The sequence below is a fragment of the Rhinopithecus roxellana genome, chromosome 16 (assembly GCF_007565055.1).
Source record: "Rhinopithecus roxellana isolate Shanxi Qingling chromosome 16, ASM756505v1, whole genome shotgun sequence".
Taxonomy (NCBI): Eukaryota; Metazoa; Chordata; class Mammalia; order Primates; family Cercopithecidae; genus Rhinopithecus; species Rhinopithecus roxellana.
This window is the reverse complement of record NC_044564.1, coordinates 98,659,037-98,679,196: the sequence shown is the minus strand read 5'-3', so window position 1 is coordinate 98,679,196 and position 20,160 is coordinate 98,659,037. Positions and strand designations below refer to the sequence as shown.

At 41.6% G+C, this 20,160-nt stretch overlaps 1 protein-coding gene across 3 annotated transcripts in view; it reads left to right on the top strand.

Moving 5' to 3' along the window:
* The window catches only part of SCAI (suppressor of cancer cell invasion), a 194,716-nt gene that overhangs the window by 143,725 nt on the left and 30,831 nt on the right, over nt 1–20,160 (top strand). For all 3 annotated transcript variants that reach the window (XM_030919428.1, XM_030919427.1, XM_030919429.1), the window contains 5 exons: nt 1,207–1,308; nt 1,569–1,670; nt 2,756–2,834; nt 4,842–4,941; nt 10,427–10,508. In XM_030919428.1, coding sequence (XP_030775288.1) covers nt 1,207–1,308; nt 1,569–1,670; nt 2,756–2,834; nt 4,842–4,941; nt 10,427–10,508 — 465 coding nt within the window. The remainder of the gene's footprint in view (nt 1–1,206; nt 1,309–1,568; nt 1,671–2,755; nt 2,835–4,841; nt 4,942–10,426; nt 10,509–20,160) is intronic.

Below are 20,160 nucleotides of genomic sequence, written 5' to 3'. Positions count from 1 at the left end.
AAAAAAAAGGGATCACAGTTGTATTTCAGCATAGCTAGGTCATCAAAAGTTAGCTCTTTTTTCCTTCATGTAGCAAGGATTACTATCAAACTTCTGTGTATAGAATTTGGGCTGGAAGGTCAGGCATTGTGGCTTATGCCTGTATTCCCAGCACTTTGGGAGGCCGAGGTGGGCAGATGACTTGAGGTCAGGAATTCGAGACCAGCCTGGCCAACATGGTGAAACCCAATCTCTACTACAAATATAAAAATTAGCCAGGCGTTGTGGCACATGCCTGTAATCCCAGCTACTCCAGAGGCTGAGGCAGGAGAATTGCTTGAACACGGGAGACAGATGTTGCAGTAAGCTAAGATCATGCCACTGCACTCCAGCCAGGGCAACAGAGCAAGACTATCTCAAAAAAACAAACAAACAAACAAAAAAAAAGAATTTGGGCTAGAGATCCTTGTGGTGTTAGTGAAAAACTTGCCCCTCACAAAGCACACTACTACACATGTGAATTCATCCACCAGTCTGTGGAAGTTAACATGTTTGTATAACCTAATATAGTCTCTGTGCTGCTGCTTTTTTGTTTTGTTTTGTTTTTGTTTTTGTTTTTGAGACAGAGTCTTGCTCTGTCACCCAGGCTGGGATACAATGGCATGATCTCAGCTCACTGCAACCTCACCTCTCTGGTTCAGGTGATTCTCCTGCCTCAGCCTCCCGTGTAGCTGGGATTACAGGCATCCACCACCACGCCTGGCTAATTTTTGTATTTTTAGTAGAGATGGGGTTTCACCATGTTGGCCAGGCTGGTCTTGAACTCCTGACCTCAGGTGATCCACCTGCCTCAGCCTCCCAAAGTGCTGGGATTACAGACGTGAGCCACCATGCCTGGCCCCCTGTGTTTCTGTAACTACTTAAAAAAACAAAACCTGAGGAAGTTTATTAATCAGTAGACATGTATATGGCTGGAGAGGTATGTGATAAAGCAAATATAAAAAAACGCTTATTATAGGATCTAGATGATGAACATATGGATGTCACTGTAGAATTCTTCCAATCTTCCCATCGCTTGAAAATTTCCATAATGAAATATTAGAGAAAAAGTTACCCAAAGCCCTGAAGTACATGTGAAAGTCACAGTTAGTAATGTGATAAAAGTCTTCAAAGTCTGCATGTTGCATTAAGGCTAGGTTGTGGTTTTTGTTTTTTTTTTTCTTGCAGGTTAAGTTCAGTGAACTAACTGTTGACATGTTCCGGATGTTACAAGCTCTGGAAAGGGAGCCAATGAATTTAGCTTCCCAGATGAATAAACCAGGAATGCAGGTAATTTCCTCTTTTACATTTGCAAGTTTGGTAACCCTCTGGCTGCTTCTCTCCTGATAGAACGCTGATTATTCAACAGATACTACAAACTTATTGAATAAAGAATTAACTTGATGAGATATGGAGAAATAGATAAGCGTAATCATAGTAAGACTGAGTGAAAATAAGACTTACTTGATAAGGGGTAGTGAAAATAGGCATTGATAATTCATTTGTCAAATGCAGCTTATATGTATAATGTTTTCTGTGTGTAAATATAGGAATCAGCTGACAAGCCTACTAGACGAGAAAATCCCCACAAGTATCTTCTCTATAAACCAACCTTCAGCCAACTATATACCTTCTTAGCAGCATCTTTTAAGGTATGTGTGATCCAGTACTTTTTACTATGAGGTGAAAGTGTGCCCTAAATAGAATCTAAGAGTCACTCGTTTGAAAAAATTTTTAAGAGTTTAGGTAAAATATAAAAATGAAAAACTGCCTTTAGAATAATGATCCTGATAATAGATATGTTTGTTTTGTTTTGTTTCTTTTTTTTTTTTTTTTTTTTTTAACTTCTGGTAAGCTGTGAAATAGCTGTTTTGGAATGAAAATTGCTTATGATGTTGTGATTATTCCCATCATTAATTAATGATAATAGTGGTTCGCCTTCCTCCAGTTTTTTATTACTCAATGATTTTAAGTGTAACAGTGCAGAACTGGCCAGGCGTGGTGGCTTACGCCTGTAATCCCAGCACTTTGGGAGGCCAAGCTGGGTGGATCACCTGAGGTCAGGAGTTCGAGAACAGCCTGACCAACATGGAGAAACCCCGTCTCTACTAAAAAAATACAAAATTAGCTGGGCATGGTGGCACATGCCTGTAATCCCAGCTACTTGGGGGAGCTGAGGCAGGAGAATCGCTTGAACCCGGGAGGCGGAGGCTGCGGTGAGGCAAGATTGCGCCATTGCACTCCAGCCTGGGCAACAAGAGCAAAATTCTGTCTCAAAAAAAAAAAAAAAATGCAGAACTGAAAAATAAAAGCAGAGCGCCTAGGCTTCTTATATACTCAAAGAGCTCTACAAAACATTTAGATCATCTGAAAGAACTATGAGAAATAGGAGAATTCTTCCCAAAGTCTACGTAGAGAAAGCCACAGGAGGGACTTTGGCTTTTAGCCATATAGTCAGGATCTTTACTTCTCCATTCAAGTTTTCAGAGCATATTCTCTAAATCATGGGGTTTTTGAAGCAGAGAATGTCTTCACAACTTTTGACAATAGTTATAGATTAATAATGAATCTCTGCTTTGTATATAAAGTCAGAACAAAGAAGAGCATTTCTTCACTTGGAAAAGACAACCGTGCATTCTTATTTATTCCACAACTTTAAAATGTCATAAACTTTAAATAAAACCGTGTTGTTTATCCCTGTTTGTTGTTTTGTGTATGTGATTTTCTTTAATTTCAGGAGCTGCCTGCCAATAGTGTGCTTCTGATTTACCTGTCGGCCACTGGCGTTTTCCCCACAGGTCGTTCTGATAGTGAAGGTACAATAAAGGAATGCTCCCTGTTGTGAGCAGGGCTTGAATTCTCTTTATCTTCTACAAGACGATGGCCCATAGCCCACAGACCATCTCAGGCTTTCCAGACAGACTTCCAAATTTGAAACCTGGTCTATTTGTTGATTGGCAATTTTGTAGATACCCCAGTCTGTCGTATTTTCTGAAATGTTATATGTCAAAGCCCATAAATCATCAGAAAATTCATATATTAAATGCATGCTTAACTATCAAATTTATCAAAAGCATAATATGTAAATACATTTAGATATATATAAGGAGTTTGATGTTTCAAAGTTGAAAAGGATGATGGAATAACCAAGCCTAATGATCTATTTCACATCTTTGAATTTTTCTGAGCTTTTAGTGCATTGGGGAATCCGGTCAATGGCTACATGATGGCTGAAAGTCTTTGTAGAAATCAGTGTACTTTCGTAACTGTGAAAGTTCAAGCCCTTGTCATGATTTTGTTTTCTGTCCTTTATTTTGTTTTATGAATTCAATCTGTAGAATATTGGGATGCTGTTTCAGAATAAAAACTTAAAACTGTCCAGAACATATGAGTCCAGAAATTGGTCAGAATAGATAAGTAACTTGGATGTAAATAAGATAATTAAATATTTGCCTGGGCAAAAAAAAAAAAAAAAAAATCTTAACATCCTTAACATTTTCCTCTTCATTTGTTTGTTGAAATTTGCATTCCTTTATAAAATGCATGTCCTTGCCATCTTCCTTGCATGACCTACAGATTCTCTTAAAATGTTAAAATGAAAACAAAACAAACCTCTTTAGTCTTTTCATTGCAGTGATTTTTTTAAGAAATGAAATATAATACAACATTAAAAGTAACGTAAAAAACTAGCTTTTTGTGATAGTACTTTTATTTATAATTATCTTTATGTCATATGCTGTTAAATCAATTTTCTGGGTCTCCACTTAACATACTGACTTTTTTACTTTTTTCGAAGTATGATAGGTTATCGTACTTTGATAGGTCCTTTGAGAGAGATTATCTGCACATCCCACAGTTGCTGTTCCATTTAGACAAGAGTTGAGCTAATTCATATGAATTTAGTGGGAAAAGGCTAACTTCAGAACCAGAACTAAAGTGCTTGATACGATAGTGATAATAATGGATTTTTTGCATGCTGAAATCTGGCAATACATTCTTAAAGGTGAAGTTTTTGTGAATGAGAATTTTCAAATTCTATTCAAATATTTTCCTAAATTTTACAGTTAGTGGCTCATTTAAAATTGTATTTACTTATGAGATTAAGATTTCATTCTTTAAAAAAAGAGATTATTTTATTCTGCAACTTCCTTTTTTTTTTCTGAGACAGGGTCTCACTCTGTCATCCAGGCTGGAGTGCAGTGGTGTGATCATAGCTCACTGCAGCCTCAAACTCCCTGGCTCAAGTGATCCTTCTGCCTCAGCCTCCTGAGTAGCTGGGAATACAGGCACCTACCACCATGCTCAGCTAATGTAAAAAATTTTTTTGTAGAGACAGGGTCTCGCTATATTGCCCAGGCTGGTCTGGAACTCCTGGCCTCATGCAATCCTCCTGCCTCAGCCTCCCAGAGTGCTGGGATTACAGGCATGAGCAACCATGTCCAACCAACTTCCTTTTAAAATAATATTGTTAAACCTGAGATTTTAAGTTTGCTTGAAATGTAAAGGTCATTTTGAACATCCCAGATCTCCATTCCTTTTATTACTTAGAATAATGATGCCATAGATTCTTGTTTTGTTTCTCATTATATTGTTTGAAGAACTGCTGAATAATCAAATGTTTTTGAAAATGTTGAAACTGACAACATACTGAAATCATGTAAATACTCCATTAAATTAAAATGTTAAATTTTAAAAGAATTTAAATGTTGTGTGATTGTCTTCCCTTGAATCAATGAGAGATTCACAGGGTACCTTTGTATTTGAACATCAGGTCAGTGTTAGTCTTCAACTGAAGTCTAGGATTCTTCCCTTTGTTTTTATAGGTCCTTATGATTTTGGAGGCGTACTTACTAATAGTAACCGGGATATTATTAATGGAGATGCTATCCACAAACGAAATCAGTCCCACAAGGAAATGCACTGGTATGTATTCTGGTGTCTCCTCTTATTATAAAAATTATACCTCTGTCTGTAAATAGAAAAAATATTAAGTAAAATGGGGAGTTTTTTCTAGTACTAGAATGATTTCCTTAGACTAATATTTTGGGACAGACCGGAAACACTTATTTGGATTCCAGCAATGATTCAGGCTCTGTCTATCCTAGGAAATTAGAACTTTTGGTTGATATTCATTGAATAAATACTTTATTGAGTATCTGTTGTATGTTACACACTGTTTAGTCACTAGGGATATGTCAGTGAACAAAATTGCATTCTAGTTGGAGACAGTATGTATATACATAAATAAATATGTCAGGACATGATACATGTAAAATCAGTATGAACTTTTTTTTTTTCACTCTGTCACCCGGGCTGGAGTGCAGTGGTACGATCTTGGGTCACTGCCAGATCCGTCTCCAGGGTTCACGCCATTCTCCTGCCTCAGCCTCCTGAGTAGCTGGGACTACAGGTGCCCACCACCACGCCCAGCTAATTTTTTGTATTTTTAGTAGAGATGGGGTTTCACTGTGTTAGCCAGGATGGTCTCGATCTCCTGACCTCGTGATCCACCCACTTCGGCCTCCCAAAGTGCTGGGATTACAGGCTGAGCCACCGTGCCGAGCCCAATACGAACTTTTAAACACATTTTTTTCTTTAGAGACAGTCTTGCTCTGTCACGCAGGTCAGTTTTGATTTCCTAATCTTAAGTGATCCTCCCACTTAAGCCTCCCAAAGTACTAGGATTACAAATGTGAGCCACTGTGTTTGGCCCAAATTTTTTTTTTTTTTTTTTTTTTTTGAAATGGAGTCTTGTTCTGTCACCTAGGCTGGAGTGCAGTGGCAGGATCTTGGCTTACTGCAACCTCTGCCACCCGGGGTCAAGCGATTCTCCTGCCTCAGCCTCCTGAGTAGCTGGGATTACAGGTGTCGGCCACTATGCCCAGCTAATTTTTGTATTTTTCACCATGTTGATCAGACTGGTCTTGAACTCTTGACCTTGTGATCCACCTGCCTCGGGCTCCCAAAGTGCTGGGATTATAGGCGTGAACCACCACACCCTGTCACATTTTTTTTAATTTTATTTTTTTAATTGAAAAATAATCATTGTAAATATTCCTGGGGTACATAATCATGTTTCTGTAGTTACAATGTATCATGATCAGATCAGAGTAATTAGCATACTCGTCATCTCAAACATCCATTCTTTGTGTTGGGAACATTTAATATCTTTGTTCTTGCTATTTAAAACTGTAATATAGGCTGGTAGTGGTGGCTCACGCCTGTAATCCCAACACTTTGGGAGGCTGAGATGGGTGGATCACTTGAGGTCAGGAGTTTGAGACCAGCCGGGCCAACATGAAATCCTGTCTGTACTAAAATTACAAAAATCAGCCAGGTGTGGTGGCTTGCGCCTGTGGACCTACCTACTCAGGAGGCCGAGGCAGGAGAATCACTTGAACGCATTAGATCAAGGCTGCAGTGAGCCGAGATTGTGCTCCAGTCTGGGTGACAGAGTGAGACTCCATGCCAAAAAAACAAAAGAAAATAAAAACTATATAACATTATTAGCTATAGTCATGCTACAGTGGTATAGAACTCTAGAACATAATCCTTCTATCTAGCTGTAATTTTTTATTCTTTAACAAATATCTTCCCTATCCCTCCCTTCCCTTACCCTTCCCAACCTCTAGTATTGAATTTTTTTTTTTTTTTTTTTTTTTTTTTTTGAGATGGAGTCTTGCTGTGTCACCCAGGCTAGAGTGCAGTTGCACGATCTTGGCTCACTGGAACCTCCATCTCCCAGATTCAAGCCATTCTCCTGCCTCAGCCTCACAAGTAGCTAGGATTACAGGTGACCATCACCACACCTGGCTAATTTTTTTATTTTTCATAGAGATGAGGTTTCACCACGTTGGCCCATCTGGTGTCGAACTCCTGACCTTATCCTCAGCCTCCCAAAGTGCTGGGATTACAGGCCGGAGCCACCATGCTGGGCCTGAATTTTTTTTTTTTTTCTTTGAGACGGAGTCTTGCTCTGTTCCCCAGGCTGGAGTGCAGTGGTTCCATCTTGGCTCACTGCAAGCTCTGCCTCCCGTGTTCTCTCCATTCTCCTGCCTCAGCCTCCAGAGTAGCTGGGACTACAGGCGCCTGCCATGTCGCCTGGCTAGTTTTTTTTTTTTTTGTATCTTTTAGTAGAGACGGGGTTTCACCGTGTTAGCCAGGATGGTCTCGATCTCCTGACCTCGTGATCCGCCCGTCTCGGCCTCCCAAAGTGCTGGGATTACAGGCTTGAGCCACCGCGCCCGGCCGGCCTGAATTTTTTAATGTAAGGTTTTGTTGGTTTAATATAGCACAAATGAATATTGTTACATGATTACAAATAGAACGTCAGGCCAGGACCAGTGGCTCACGCCTGTGATCCCAACATCTTAGGAGGCTGAGGTAGAAGAATCACTTGAACCCAGGAGTTTGAGACCATGCAACATAATGAGACCCTGTCTCTACAAAACCTTAAAAAAATATTTTTTAAAAAATGCAAAAAATACAAAAACAAATAGAATTTCATCTACAAAAGTTCTTTCTTTTTCCTTTTTTTTTTTTTTTTTTTTTTGAGACAGAGTTTCACTCTGCCACCCAGGCTGGAGTACAATGGCACTATCCTGGCTCACTGCAACCTCTACCTTACAGGTTCAAGTGATTCTCCTGCCTCAGCCTCCCGAGTAGCTGGGATTACAGGCATGCACCACCATGCCCAGCTAATTTTTGTATTTTTAGTAGAGATGGGATTTCACCATGTTGGCCAGGCCGATCTCGAACTCCTGACCTCAAGTGATCCACCTGCTTCGGCCTCCCAAAGTGCTGGCAATATAGGCATGAGCCACTGTGCCCAAAGTTCGTTCTTTTTCTAAGCATAACAACTTCGTTGCTTGGGCCATTATTTGCTCTAGAATTTCTCTAGCTGAGAACAATCTGCTTATAAAGAAAACAGGACTGGTCTAAAACTTCTTTTCTAATACATATTGAATATCCCTTATCTGAAATGTGTGGGCCCAGAAGTGTTTCAGGTTTTGGATTTTTCCAGATTTTGGAATATTTGCATATAGATAGTAAGGTGCCTTAGGGATGGGACCCATAAAATTCATTTCTGTTTCATATACACCTCATGCACATTACCTGAAAGTAATTTTATTTTTCCCTTTGAGATCCTGGATAAACTGTGTTGTGCACCTGCATGACTATGATCCAGCATGTGAGGTCAGGTGTGGAATTTTCTACTTGTGGCATCATGTTGGTTCTCAAAACCTTTTGGATTTTGGAGCATTCTTCATTTTGGATTTTCAGATTAGGAACACCGAACCTGTACTACATGATCACTTACATGTGGGAGCTAAAAAAGCTGCACTCAGAAGCAGAGTGCAACGGTAGTTGTGAGGAGGTGAGGATTGGAGAAAATAGGGAGATGTTGGTTAAAGGGTGCAACCTCTGAGTTGTAAGATTAAACAACATTTAGAGTACAGCATGGTGATGATAATTAAAAATACTATATTGGCTGGGTGCGGTGGCTCAGGCCTGTAATCCCAGCACTTTGGGAGGCCATGGTGGGCAGATCACCTGAGGTCAGGAGTTTGAGACCAGCCTGGCAAAATGGTGAAATCCCGTCTCTACTAAAAATACAAAAGATTAGCCGGGTGTGGTAGGATGTACCTGTAATCCCGGCTACTTGGGAGGCTGAGGCAGGAGAATTGCCTAAACCTGGGAGGCGGAGGTTGCGGTGAGCCGAAATCACGCCACTGCACTCCAGTCTGTGCGACAGAGCAAGACTCCATCTCAAAATAAATAAATAAATAAATAATAAATTAAAACACTGTATTGTTGGACCAAGTGTGGTGGCTCATTCCTGTAATCCCAGCTTTGGGAGGCTGAGATGGTAAGATTGCTTGAGTTCAGGTATTCAAGACCAGCCTTGGCAACATAACAGGATCTTGTCTCTACTGAAAATTTAAAAAACGAGTCAGGCGTTGAGGTGCACGCCCATGGTCCCAGCTACTTGGGAGACTGAGGCAGGAGTAACACTGGAGCCTGGGAGATCGAGGCTGCAGTGAGCTATGATCTTGCCACTGCACTCTAGCCTTGGTGACAAAGTGAGACCTCATCTCAAGCAACAACAACAACAATAACAAAAATTGTTGTTTACTGGAAATTTTCTGAAAGGGTAAAGCTTATGTGTTCTCTCTGCCCACCCCCCTGCCTCCTGCCGCCCACACACACAAAAACGGTAACTGTGTGGGAATGGAAGTGTTGATTAATTTGATCATGGTAATCACTATACATGTATACGTTAACAAGTCATCACATTGTATACCTTCACTATATACAATTTTTGTCAAGTAAAAGAAAAACTTTTATTTGAAATATAGTGACGTTTGATGATATTGCTCAGTGAAACATTTATAAATTTACACTTACTTTAGTATCTATCCATATACGCACATCGTGTACTCAGTCATTGGAAAGAGAACACACACACCAAAATTCTGACCTTACTCATTGGCTCTCACATGCATGTTACTGGACTTCGGCCTTTGGGTTCAATAGCTCTTCTGTGGGTCAGTGAAACTGCATGTTTAACAAGCCCCCGCATGTTTAACAAGCCCTTGATGCAAATGTTCAGAGGAAACATATGGTAAAAAGTAGCTGGCGCAGTGACTCATGCCCATAATCCTAGCACTTTGGGAAACTGAGGTGGGCAGATTGCTTGAGCTCAGGAATTTGAGACCAACCCGGGCAACATGGAGAAACCCCATCTCTACTAAAAGCAGAAAAATTTGCTGGGTGTGTTGGTGCATGCCTGCAGTCCCAGCTACTCAGGAGACTGAGGTGGGAGGATCACCTGAGCCTGGGACATGGAGGTTGCAGTGAGCTGAGATTGCACCACACCACTGTACTCCTGCCTGGGCCACAGAGCAAGACGGTGTCTTAAAAAAAAAAAATGGTGATAGTAAAAAGGTTTTCCTACTTACTACCTGCAGTATTAAGATGTAGCTGTAAATATTAAAAATCTTTAAAATAGAGATTTTGAGGACTCACTGAAATACAAATAAGGTTTTGTTATTACATGTTTTTTCCAGATGTTCTCAAAAGGAACTTTTAAATATGAAACAGGTACCTGTGTGCCAGCTTCTGAGGGTTTCATGCTGTGTTTAGCCATTTTTAAATATGCAGGCTTCTCTTTAGCTTAGATATTCTTAAATAACAATTGTCTCTGAACTTCTTTTTTTCAGATAAAACTATCTTGGCTATCCTAGTAAATACATACTTTTGTTTTCCCTTTGCTTAACTAGTCTTTTTTTTTTTTTCTCTCAGTGCTATGATGTAAAGGAGATATGAGCAGACCAAACTGAAGAGTAAGATTTCTGAGATGTGGCTGACACCGTTTAACAGTTCTTCATTGTTGTTGTTTTCGCAGCCTTCATCCCGGAGATCTCTATCCTTTCACCAGGAAGCCCCTGTTCATCATTGTGGATTCATCTAATAGTGTTGCATACAAGGTGAGTTCCACGAGAGCTATAGCACAGGGTAGACATTGTGGCACCAACCCAAGGGTATTCACTCTTAATGTGTGCCTTTTTATTTTGCTTTATTTTATTTAATTTTACACAGTTTGTATTTAGTGTTTCTTTTCTTTTGAGGTTGTGCATGCTAGTCAGGATCTGGTGCTATGAATAGAAACAAGAAGAAAACGCATGAATGGACACTCAGTGGAAAATAATAAATCCTTCTGCAGGAAAAAAAAATTCAAGATTTCCAAGATCTCTGGTGGGAGGTTTATTTTTGTTATATAACCCAGAATAATTTTTATTTTATAGAGGTAGAGGTATAAGGGTGAATTTCTCTAGTGTTCAAACGTTTCCCCTTCTCATGCTGAGCTGCTGTAGTTTAAGTGAAACTTCTAGCCCATACTTTTAGTCTTTGAATATTAACATATTGTTTTACATGCACTTAATTTTTTGAAAATTTGTGACAATCACAAAAAAAAGATGGTCCTGAATGCTGAAATAAGTGACAGGGATCTAACTTGAACATCCTTCGTTTTATATTTCACTATTGAAGTGATGATTTTCAGTGATTCTATGAAGAATGCCAGCGGTCGGCCGGGTGCAGTAGCTCACGCCTGTAATCCCAACACTGTGGGAGGCCAAGGCAGGCAGATCACCTGAGATCGGAGTTTGAGACCAGCCTGACCAACATGGAGAAACCCCCCATCTCTACTAAAAATATAAAATTAGCCAGGCATGGTGGTTCATGCCTATAATCCCAGCTACTTGGGAGGCTGAGGCAGGAGACTCACTTGAACCTGGGAGGCGGAGGTTGTGGTGAGCCGAAATCGTACCATTGCTCTCCAGCCTAGGCAACAAGAACAAAACTCTGTCTCAAAAAAAAAAAAAAAAAAAAAAAAAAAAAAAAAAACCAGCAGTGAAACACATTAAAGGTGGATATTGTAATTCAAACTATAGTAATTTACAGGAAAAGGAAAACACAGTCTTTAGGTCCTTTGTATCTGGTCAAAATGTTTCATTAGTGAAAAATGTATTCAAAAATATTCTGGGTGCACAGATCTGCCACCTCAAACTGTTTCTGCTGTGGGTGTTCATACTGCAGTTAGAGGGAGAAGCAAACTCCTGGTCGGGCGCGGTGGCTCACGCCTGTAATCCCAGCACTTTGGGAGACCGAGGTGGGCGGATCATGAGGTCAGGAGATCGAGACCATCCTGGCTAACACGGTGAAACCCCGTCTCTACTAAAAATACAAAAAATTAGCCGGGCGTGGTGGTGGGCGCCTGTAGTCCCAGCTACTCGGGGGGCTGAGGCAGGAGAATGGCATGAACCCGGGAAGCAGAGCTTGCAGTGAGCCAAGATTGTGCCACTGCACTTCAGCCTGGTCAACAGCAAGACTCCATCTCAAAAAAACAAAAATAAATAAATAAAGAAGCAAACTCCTGATACATTTCTATCAGGAGACTAATGGAAATGTCTGGTAGCCAAGAGAGCTGACCCTAAGTATACGTTTTCCATTTAGTTTTCATGTTTAGTTTTACTTAAACTCTTTATTCCAAGAGCTTCCAATGTACCCTACATTTTTCAGCAGCAGTTTTCCTCCTACTAATTTTGTTTAGTATTACAACGTTTGATTTTTAGGAAAGTTAGCAGCCTTCCCTCCCCTCCCCTCGACAGTTTCGCTCTTGTTTCCCAGGCTGGAGTACAATGGAGTGATCTTGGCTCACTGTAATCTCCGTCTCCCAGGTTCAAGCGATTCTTCTGCCTCAGCCTTCCAAGTAATTGGGATTACAGGCTTGCACCACTATGCCTGGCTAATTTTTTGTATTTTCAGTAGAGACAGGGTTTCTCCATGTTGGTCAGGCTGGTCTCGAACTCCTGACCTCAGGTGATCCACCCGCCTCAGTCTCCCAAAGTGTTGGGATTACAGGTATGTTCCACCGTGCCTGGCCAGCAGTGTACTTTCTTAAATTGTATATGTGTTTTGTTTTTGTGGGAAATGGAAGAATGTGGGAGGCTGCTGAATGAAAAGATTTATTGGCTACCCTAATTAAACTTATAAAGTTAGAGGGGTCCAGGCATTTTGTGTCTTCACAGAATTCAAAAGAAGTACTCTGTCTTTGTCAATAAAAATGAATCTGTTGCAGCAGTTTGGTGATGTGACAGAATGTGTTTTTGCACTGGGTTCAGTGTATTGTTTAACATGATCTAGCATCATTGAGAGTACTTTAGCAATCCATTAGTTTCTCCCAATTTAATTGGGCATTATTGGATACCACTTCTCAGGAATACCATTCATTGTATGTGCCTGCTATTTTCAGAGGACTATTTAGATTTAGGATGAATGTTGGATGCCGACTTTTAAAGATACCATTGTGTATAATTGGAAATGTATTTACTCAATTAACGCATAATGGCTTAATTTTAGATTTTAATATTGTGATGCACAGGACAGCTGTGGAATAATAGCAAGTTTTTTGTTGTTGTTTGCTTTTGATGGCACTGGCAGTGTCACTCCTCTAAAGAAATAAATGGTCCAGAACATACCAATTTCAGAAATGAAAAGGGAGGCTGGGTGCACAGTGGCTTCCGCCTGTAACGCCAGCACTTTGGAAGGCTGAGGCGGGCAGATCCCTTGGGGTCAGGAGTTCAAAACCAGCCTGGCCAACACGGTGAAATCCCGTATCTACTGGAAATTAAAAAATTAGCCGGACGGGGTGGCACGTGCCTGTAGTCCCAGCTACTTGGGAGGCTGAGGCAGGAAAATCACTTGAACCCAGGAGATGGGGGTTTCAGTGAGCCGAGATCACGCCATTGCAGTATTTTAGATATAGTGAGATTCTGTCTCAAAAAAAAAAAAGAACCCCATATGCAGTAGGCAAATCAGACCATGGCACAGACCAATTTTAGTCTTTTTAGAAATTAATATTACTTACTACATTTAATTTAAGCATGTAGTTCTCTTTAGTAGCATATGAAGGTGTCTTATATTTATTTTTCCCACAAAAGCATTTGTAGGCTGGGCGCTGTGGCTCACACCTGTAATCCCAGCACTTTGGGAGGCCAAGGCAAGAGGATCCCTTGAACCAGCAATTTGAGACAAAATTGGGCAAGATAACAAGACCCTGAATCTATTTTTAAAATTTAAAAATTAGCCAGGCATGTTTTTGTGAGCCTGTAGTCCTAGCTACTTCAGGAAGCTGAGGTGGGAGGATCTCTTGAGCCTAGGAGTTCGAGGATGCAGTGAGCTGTGATTGCACCACTGCACTCCAGCCTGAGTGAGAGAGCAACACCATATCTCTAAGAAGTTAATTAATTAGATGAAATGAAATTAAGCATTGTAAAGTCTTAAGCTACCACTTTGCAAGTTTTTTGTGTGTTTGTTTGTTTGTTTGTTTGTTTTGAGACAGAGTCTTGCTCTGTCGCCTAGGCTGGAGTGCAGTGGCGCAATCTTGGCTCACTGAAACCTCTGCCTCCTGGGTTCAAGCGATTCTCCTGCCTCAGCCTCCCAAGTAGCTGGGACTGCAGGCACGCACCAGCATACCCTGCTAATTTTTGTATTTTTAGTAGAGACAGGGTTTCACTATGTTGGTCAGGCTGGTCTTGAACTCCTGACCTTGTGATATACCCACCTCAGCCTCCCAAAGTGCTGGGATTATGGGCATGAGCCACTGTGCCAGCTTGCAAGTTTTTAGTGAAAAAAGAGAACTGGGTAACTGATGTATCATTTTTGGAGTATTTACTTTGCTATATATGTTTTATATAGGTATGGATGTTTTCATGTACATTTCTTCATTTAAATACTACACGTTAATTTTTTTTTTTTTTTTTTTTTTTGACACGGAGTTTCGCTCTGTCACCCAGGCTAGAATCTCGGCTCACTGCAACCTCCGCTTCCTGGGTTCAGGTGATTCTCCTGCCTCAGCGTCCCGAGTAGCTGGGATTACAGGCACGTGCCACCATGCCTGGTTAATTTTGTATTTTTAGTAGAGATGGGATTTCCCCATGTTGGTCAGGCTTGTCTCGAACTCCTGACCTCAGGTGATCTGCCCTCGTCGGCCTCCCAAAGTTCTGGGATTACAGGCGTGAGCCACTGCGCCTGGCCACTTGTTAGTGTTTATGAAGTAACTCGTGCATATAGTTTAAAGTTGTATTTCTCAACTATTTCTGTGCATCAGAAACCTTCAGAGCCCTTTTTGAACCACTTGTAGCTGGCCCCCACCCACCTCCTGTGATTCTGATCACTTCACGTGGGGTGGGTTTCAGCTACAGTATTTATTAAGACTAGCTCTGTTGTGCTGCCATGGTGAGAACTACTCACTCAAAAATCCCTCCAGATTTGCTACTAAAAAAGCAGTCTCCCACTTCTTGTTGCAACCCCTATTTGCCTCTTCCAAGAGGCCACTCTTTGAATAGTTTTTGGCTATTTTGTTATTTAACCACCATTTTTCTTTTTCCTTCCTTCTCTCCCCTAACCACTCTTTTTCTAAATAATATACTGGCATTGATAATTCTTGATTCTTCAGTTTTAGATGTTACATACTGATTTCCCACTATGAAAGAGAAATTTAGCTCTCTTTCCTCTTTCTGTCTCCAACTCACATTTCTACCCTTTCCATCATTTTATCCATACCATAGATAATTTTGATAGATCATTTGTTTTGTTTTGTTTTGTTTTAGTGGGAGGCTCACTCTGTCGCCCAGGCTGGAGTGCAATGGCGTGATTCAGCTCACTGCAACCTCTGCCTCCCGGGTTCAAGCGATTCTCCTGCCTCAGCCTCTCAAGTAGCTGGGATTAGAAGCACGTGCCACCACACCTGGCTGAGTTTTGTGTTTTCAGTAGAAACGGGGTTTCACTATGTTGCTCACGCTGGTCTTGAACTCCTGACCTCAGGTGATCCACCTGCCTTGGCCTCCCAGAGTGCTAGAATTACAGGCGTGAACCACCGCTCCCAGCCTAGCTTCCAGTATTTCTTGCTTTTCTTTTTTTTGAGATGGAGTTTCACTCTTGTTGCCCAGGCTGGAGTGCAACGGCGCCATCTTGGCTCACTGCAACCTCTGCTCCCCAAGTTCAGGCCATTCTCCTGCCTTAGCCTCCTGAGTAGCTCGGGTTACAGGTGCACACCACCATACCTGGCTAATTTTGCATTTTGAGTAGAAACGGGGTATCCCCATGTTCGTCAGGCTGGTCTCGAATTCAGATGATTGACCCACCTTGGCCTCCCAAAGTGCTGGAATTACAGGTATGAGCCATCGTGCCTGGCCTTTTTTTTTTTTTTTTGGAGATGCAGTCTCACTCTGTCACCCAGGCTAGAGTGCAGTGATGTGATCTTGGCTCACTGCAGCCTCTGCCTCCCAGGTTCAAGTGATTCTCCTCTCTCAACCTCCTGAGTAGCTAGGATTACAGGTGCACACCACCACACCCGGCTAATTTTTTGTATTTTTAGTAGAGATGGGGTTTCACCATGTTGGCCAGGCTGGTCTTGAATGCCCGCCTGGGTCTCCCAAAGTGCTAGGATTACAGGTGTGAGCCACCACGCTCAGCCTGAGCCATGGCGCCCAGCCCAGTATTTCGTAAGAAGCATGAAGCATTCGAATTCTGTTTTCTTTTTTTACGCAACACGTTTTCAGTGTCTGGAAACATATAGAATCTTCTCTTTCTCCTTAGTGATTTTTCAGTTTCTCAATATTGTGTCCTGGTTCGAGTTTACTTTTTTTTTTTTTAAGACGGAGTTTCGCTCTTGTTACCCAGGCTGAAGTGCAGTGGCAGGATCTTGACTCTCTGCAACCTCCACCTCCCAAGTTCAGGCAATTCTCCTGCCTCAGCCTCCCGAGCAGCTGGGATTAAAGACATGCACTACCACACCTGGCTAATTTTGTGTTTTTTAGTAGAGATGGGATTTCACCATTTTGGCCAGGCTGGTGTTGAACTCCTGACCTCGTGATTCACCCACCTCAGCCTCCCAAAGTTCTGGGATTACAGGTGTGAGCCACTGTGCCTGGCTGGTCTGGGTTTACGTTTAACTACGGTGCTTGACATGTACTTGGTGAATTATTTCAGTCTGGAAACTGCTCATTTTCTAGAATTAGTCCATTGATTTTCTCTCTGCGTTTTTTTTTTTTTTTTTTTTTTTTTCCTGTTCTGTCTTTTAAGAACTTCTTTCGTTATTGGACATTCTGATCTAGTTGTCTCTCATTTTTTGTCTGTCCTTTGCTCCTTAATACATTTTTTCTTTAGGAAATCCCCTCATCTTTATCTTCTAAACCTTTTATTGAGATTTTTCATTTGTCTCTGTATTTTCTTTTCATATATATAGAAATAGATGCATGTGTGTTTATGTAACACATATGCACATATATATATAATTATCTTGGGTTCTTTTTTTTTATCATGGTTGAAATATCTCACTTTCCTTTGAGAATATCAGTGATCATTTAAAATTTCTCCCTGCCTCATATCTGCTCCCTCTTTGTTCATTTGTTTCTGCTTGTTTTTGCCTCTGTCTTTCTCATTAGAGACTTTCCCGAGAGTATCATAATCCCCGCTTGTTTGCTCATATTTAAGTTTAGAGCCTAGCAAACTGATCAGAAGCTCTGAGTGGTGGTTCCAACTGAACTCTGGGACTGGTTCCAACTGAGCTGAACCTTATAGTTGGGTAATCCCTAATGCCAGTATCTTTAGGTCTACCCTCATGGCCTGGTCATATATATCAGAGAAGATGCCACTGTTCCGCCTGGAATATGAAGGTCTAGTGACCAGCATGATGCCATGTTTTCCCTGAAGCGTGTGTGTGTGTGTGTGTGTGTGTGTGTGTGTGTGTGTGTTTATAGAAACATGTATCCTTACCCAGTGCCTCACACCTAAGAGTCTTTTTTTTTTTTTTTTAGACGGAGTCTTGCTCTGTTACCCAGGCTGGAGTACAGTGGCATGATCTCGGCTCACTGCAACCTCTGTCTCCCGGGTTCAAGTGGTTCTCCTGCTTTAACCTCCCAAGTAGCTGGGACTACAGGCATGTGCCACCATGCCTGGCTAATTTTTGTATTTTTTAGTAGAGACAGGGTTTCACTGTGTTGGCCAGGCTGATCTCAAATTCCCTACCTCAAGTGATCCACTCACCTTGGCCTCCCAAAGTGCTGGGATTACAGGTGTGAGCCACCACACCTGGCCAAAAGAGTCTGAATCAGTGCATGTAAATGATGAAATGAGGGTGCAACTGTCCTTATTTTGTACTTGAGGAAACTTTGCCTCTGAGGTTCAGGATCTTGTCTAATATTTCCAACACCAGTCTTTCTCATTCCAGTGCCCATGCTCTTTCCCACATAGGAAAAGTGTAGCTTTTCAGGCTTGTCTGAGCCTCATGTTAGAGGAATATTGTGATTGAAATACCAAGATTTGTGTAACAAGTATGACCCATATTTTGGGTCTTAGCTTGCCAGTAGGGGTAAACTAAGCAAGTTGATTGGCCTTATCTGTGGTAATGTAGTACTTAGTAGGAGTTTAAAATTAAAAAAAAAAAAAGCCGTCCAGGCACAGTGGCTCACACATGTAATCCCAGCACTCTGGGAGGCCGAGGCGGGTGGATCACAAGGTCAGGAGTTCGAGACCAGCCTGACCAATATGGTGAAACCCCATCTCTACTAAAAATACAAAAATTAGCTGGGCGTGGTGGCACATGCCTGTAATCCCAATTACTCAGGAGACTGAGGCAGGAGAATCGCTTGAACTTGGGAGTCAGTGAGCCAAGATTGCACCACTGCACTCCAGCCTAGATGACAGAGTGAGACTCCATCTCAAAAAAAAAAACCCTCAGTCCTTTTGGGCAATACTTCTTTTTCTTTTTTCCCCTGGAAGAAGAAAATCCTTTTGCACATTTAAGTATTTATGGCAGAGCTAACTGGATCCCTGCCCGTGAAAATGACTTACAGATTTGTCAAAACAGGAGTATTTATCTAAACAGCCTCATCCTAAAGTATTTGACTGATGTATATAGCAATCAGTTTCTTAAGACATTCACAACAGGATTCAGTTATGTAAGAGTTCTTCTGCCAGTCAGCCTCACTCTCATTCCATTTCTCTCTTGCTGCTTTGAAAGACCTTCTTTTTGTTTTTGGTATCCCGCAGTTATATGGTGATATATCTAGGTTTGGCTTCATCTATTGGAATTTGTTGGACTTCTTGAGGTGGTAGGTTGGAGTTTTTTGTTACTGCTGGGAAATTCTCATTTTCTCTTTACATATTGATGGTATCTAAGCCTCTCTCTCCTCACCTTCTGGAGCTCCGACTAAATATGTGTATTAGACATTCACACTGTGTCTTCTACATTTCTTAACCTCTCTTCTGTCTGTATTTTCCATCATTTTGTTTCTTTTATTTATTTATTTATTTTTTGAGATGGAGTCTCGTTCTGTTGCCCAGGCTGGAGTACAGTGGCGCGATCTCGGCTCACTGCAAGCTCCGCCTCCCGGGTTTACGCCATTCTCCTGCCTCAGCCTCCCAAGTAACTGGGACTACAGGCGCCCGCCACATCGCCCGGCTAGTTTTTTTGTATTTTTTTTAGTAGAGAGAGGGGGTTTCACCGTGTTAGCCAGGATGGTCTCGATCTCCTGACCTCGTGATCCGCCCATCTCGGCCTCCCAAAGTGCTGGGATTACAGGCTTGAGCCACCGCGCCTGGCCCATTTTGTTTCTTTGGTTGAGCTTTGTATAGTTGCTTCTGATCTGGCTCTTAGTTCAAAATTCTGTCTTCAGCTGTGTGTAACTTGCTCTCAAACCCATCTATTGAGTTTTTTTGTTGATTATGGTATTTTTCATGTCTAGAAATTATATGTCATTCTTTTTTAAGTATTCCATTACTGTTTTTTATTTTATTTTATTTTATTTTTTGAGACGGAGTCTCGATCTGATGCCTAGGCTTGAGTGCAGTGGCACTATCTCGGCTCACTGCAACTTCCACCTCCCAGGTTCAAGCGAGTCTCCTGCCTCAGCCTCCTGGGTAACTAGGACTATAGGTGGGGGCCACCAAGCCTGGCTAATGTTTGGTGTTTTTGGTAGAGACAGGGTTTCACCATGTTAGCCAGGATGGTCTCTATCTCCTGACCTTGTGATCCGCCTGCCGTGGCCTCCCAAAGTACTGGGATTACAGGCATGAGCCACCGCGCCCAGCCGCTCCATTGCCCTTTTTATAGTTTCTTATTTTCAAGTGTATTTCTTATTTCTTCAAACTTAATAAGCATACTTACTATTTGTTATCTGTATTATATTTTCTATAATCATACATGAAATCAGAATTTCTTCTTCTTCTTTTTTTTTTTTTTAATTGAGACAGAGTTTCACTCTTGTTGCCCAGGCTAGAGTACAGTGGCGTGATCTCGGCTCACTACAACCTCCGCCTCCCAGGTTCAAGCAATTCTCCTGCCTCAGCCTCCCAAGTAGCTAGGATTACAGGCATGTGTCACCACGTCTGGCTAATTTTGTATTTTTACTAGAGACAGGGTTTCTCCAAGTTGGTCAGGGTGGCCTCAAACTCCCAACCTCAGGTGATCCACCCGCCTCTGCCTCCCAAAGTTCTGGGATTACGGGCATGAGCCACCGCACCCAGCTGAAATCGGATTTTCTATGTGAAATCCAATTTTGCTATTTGAGACAC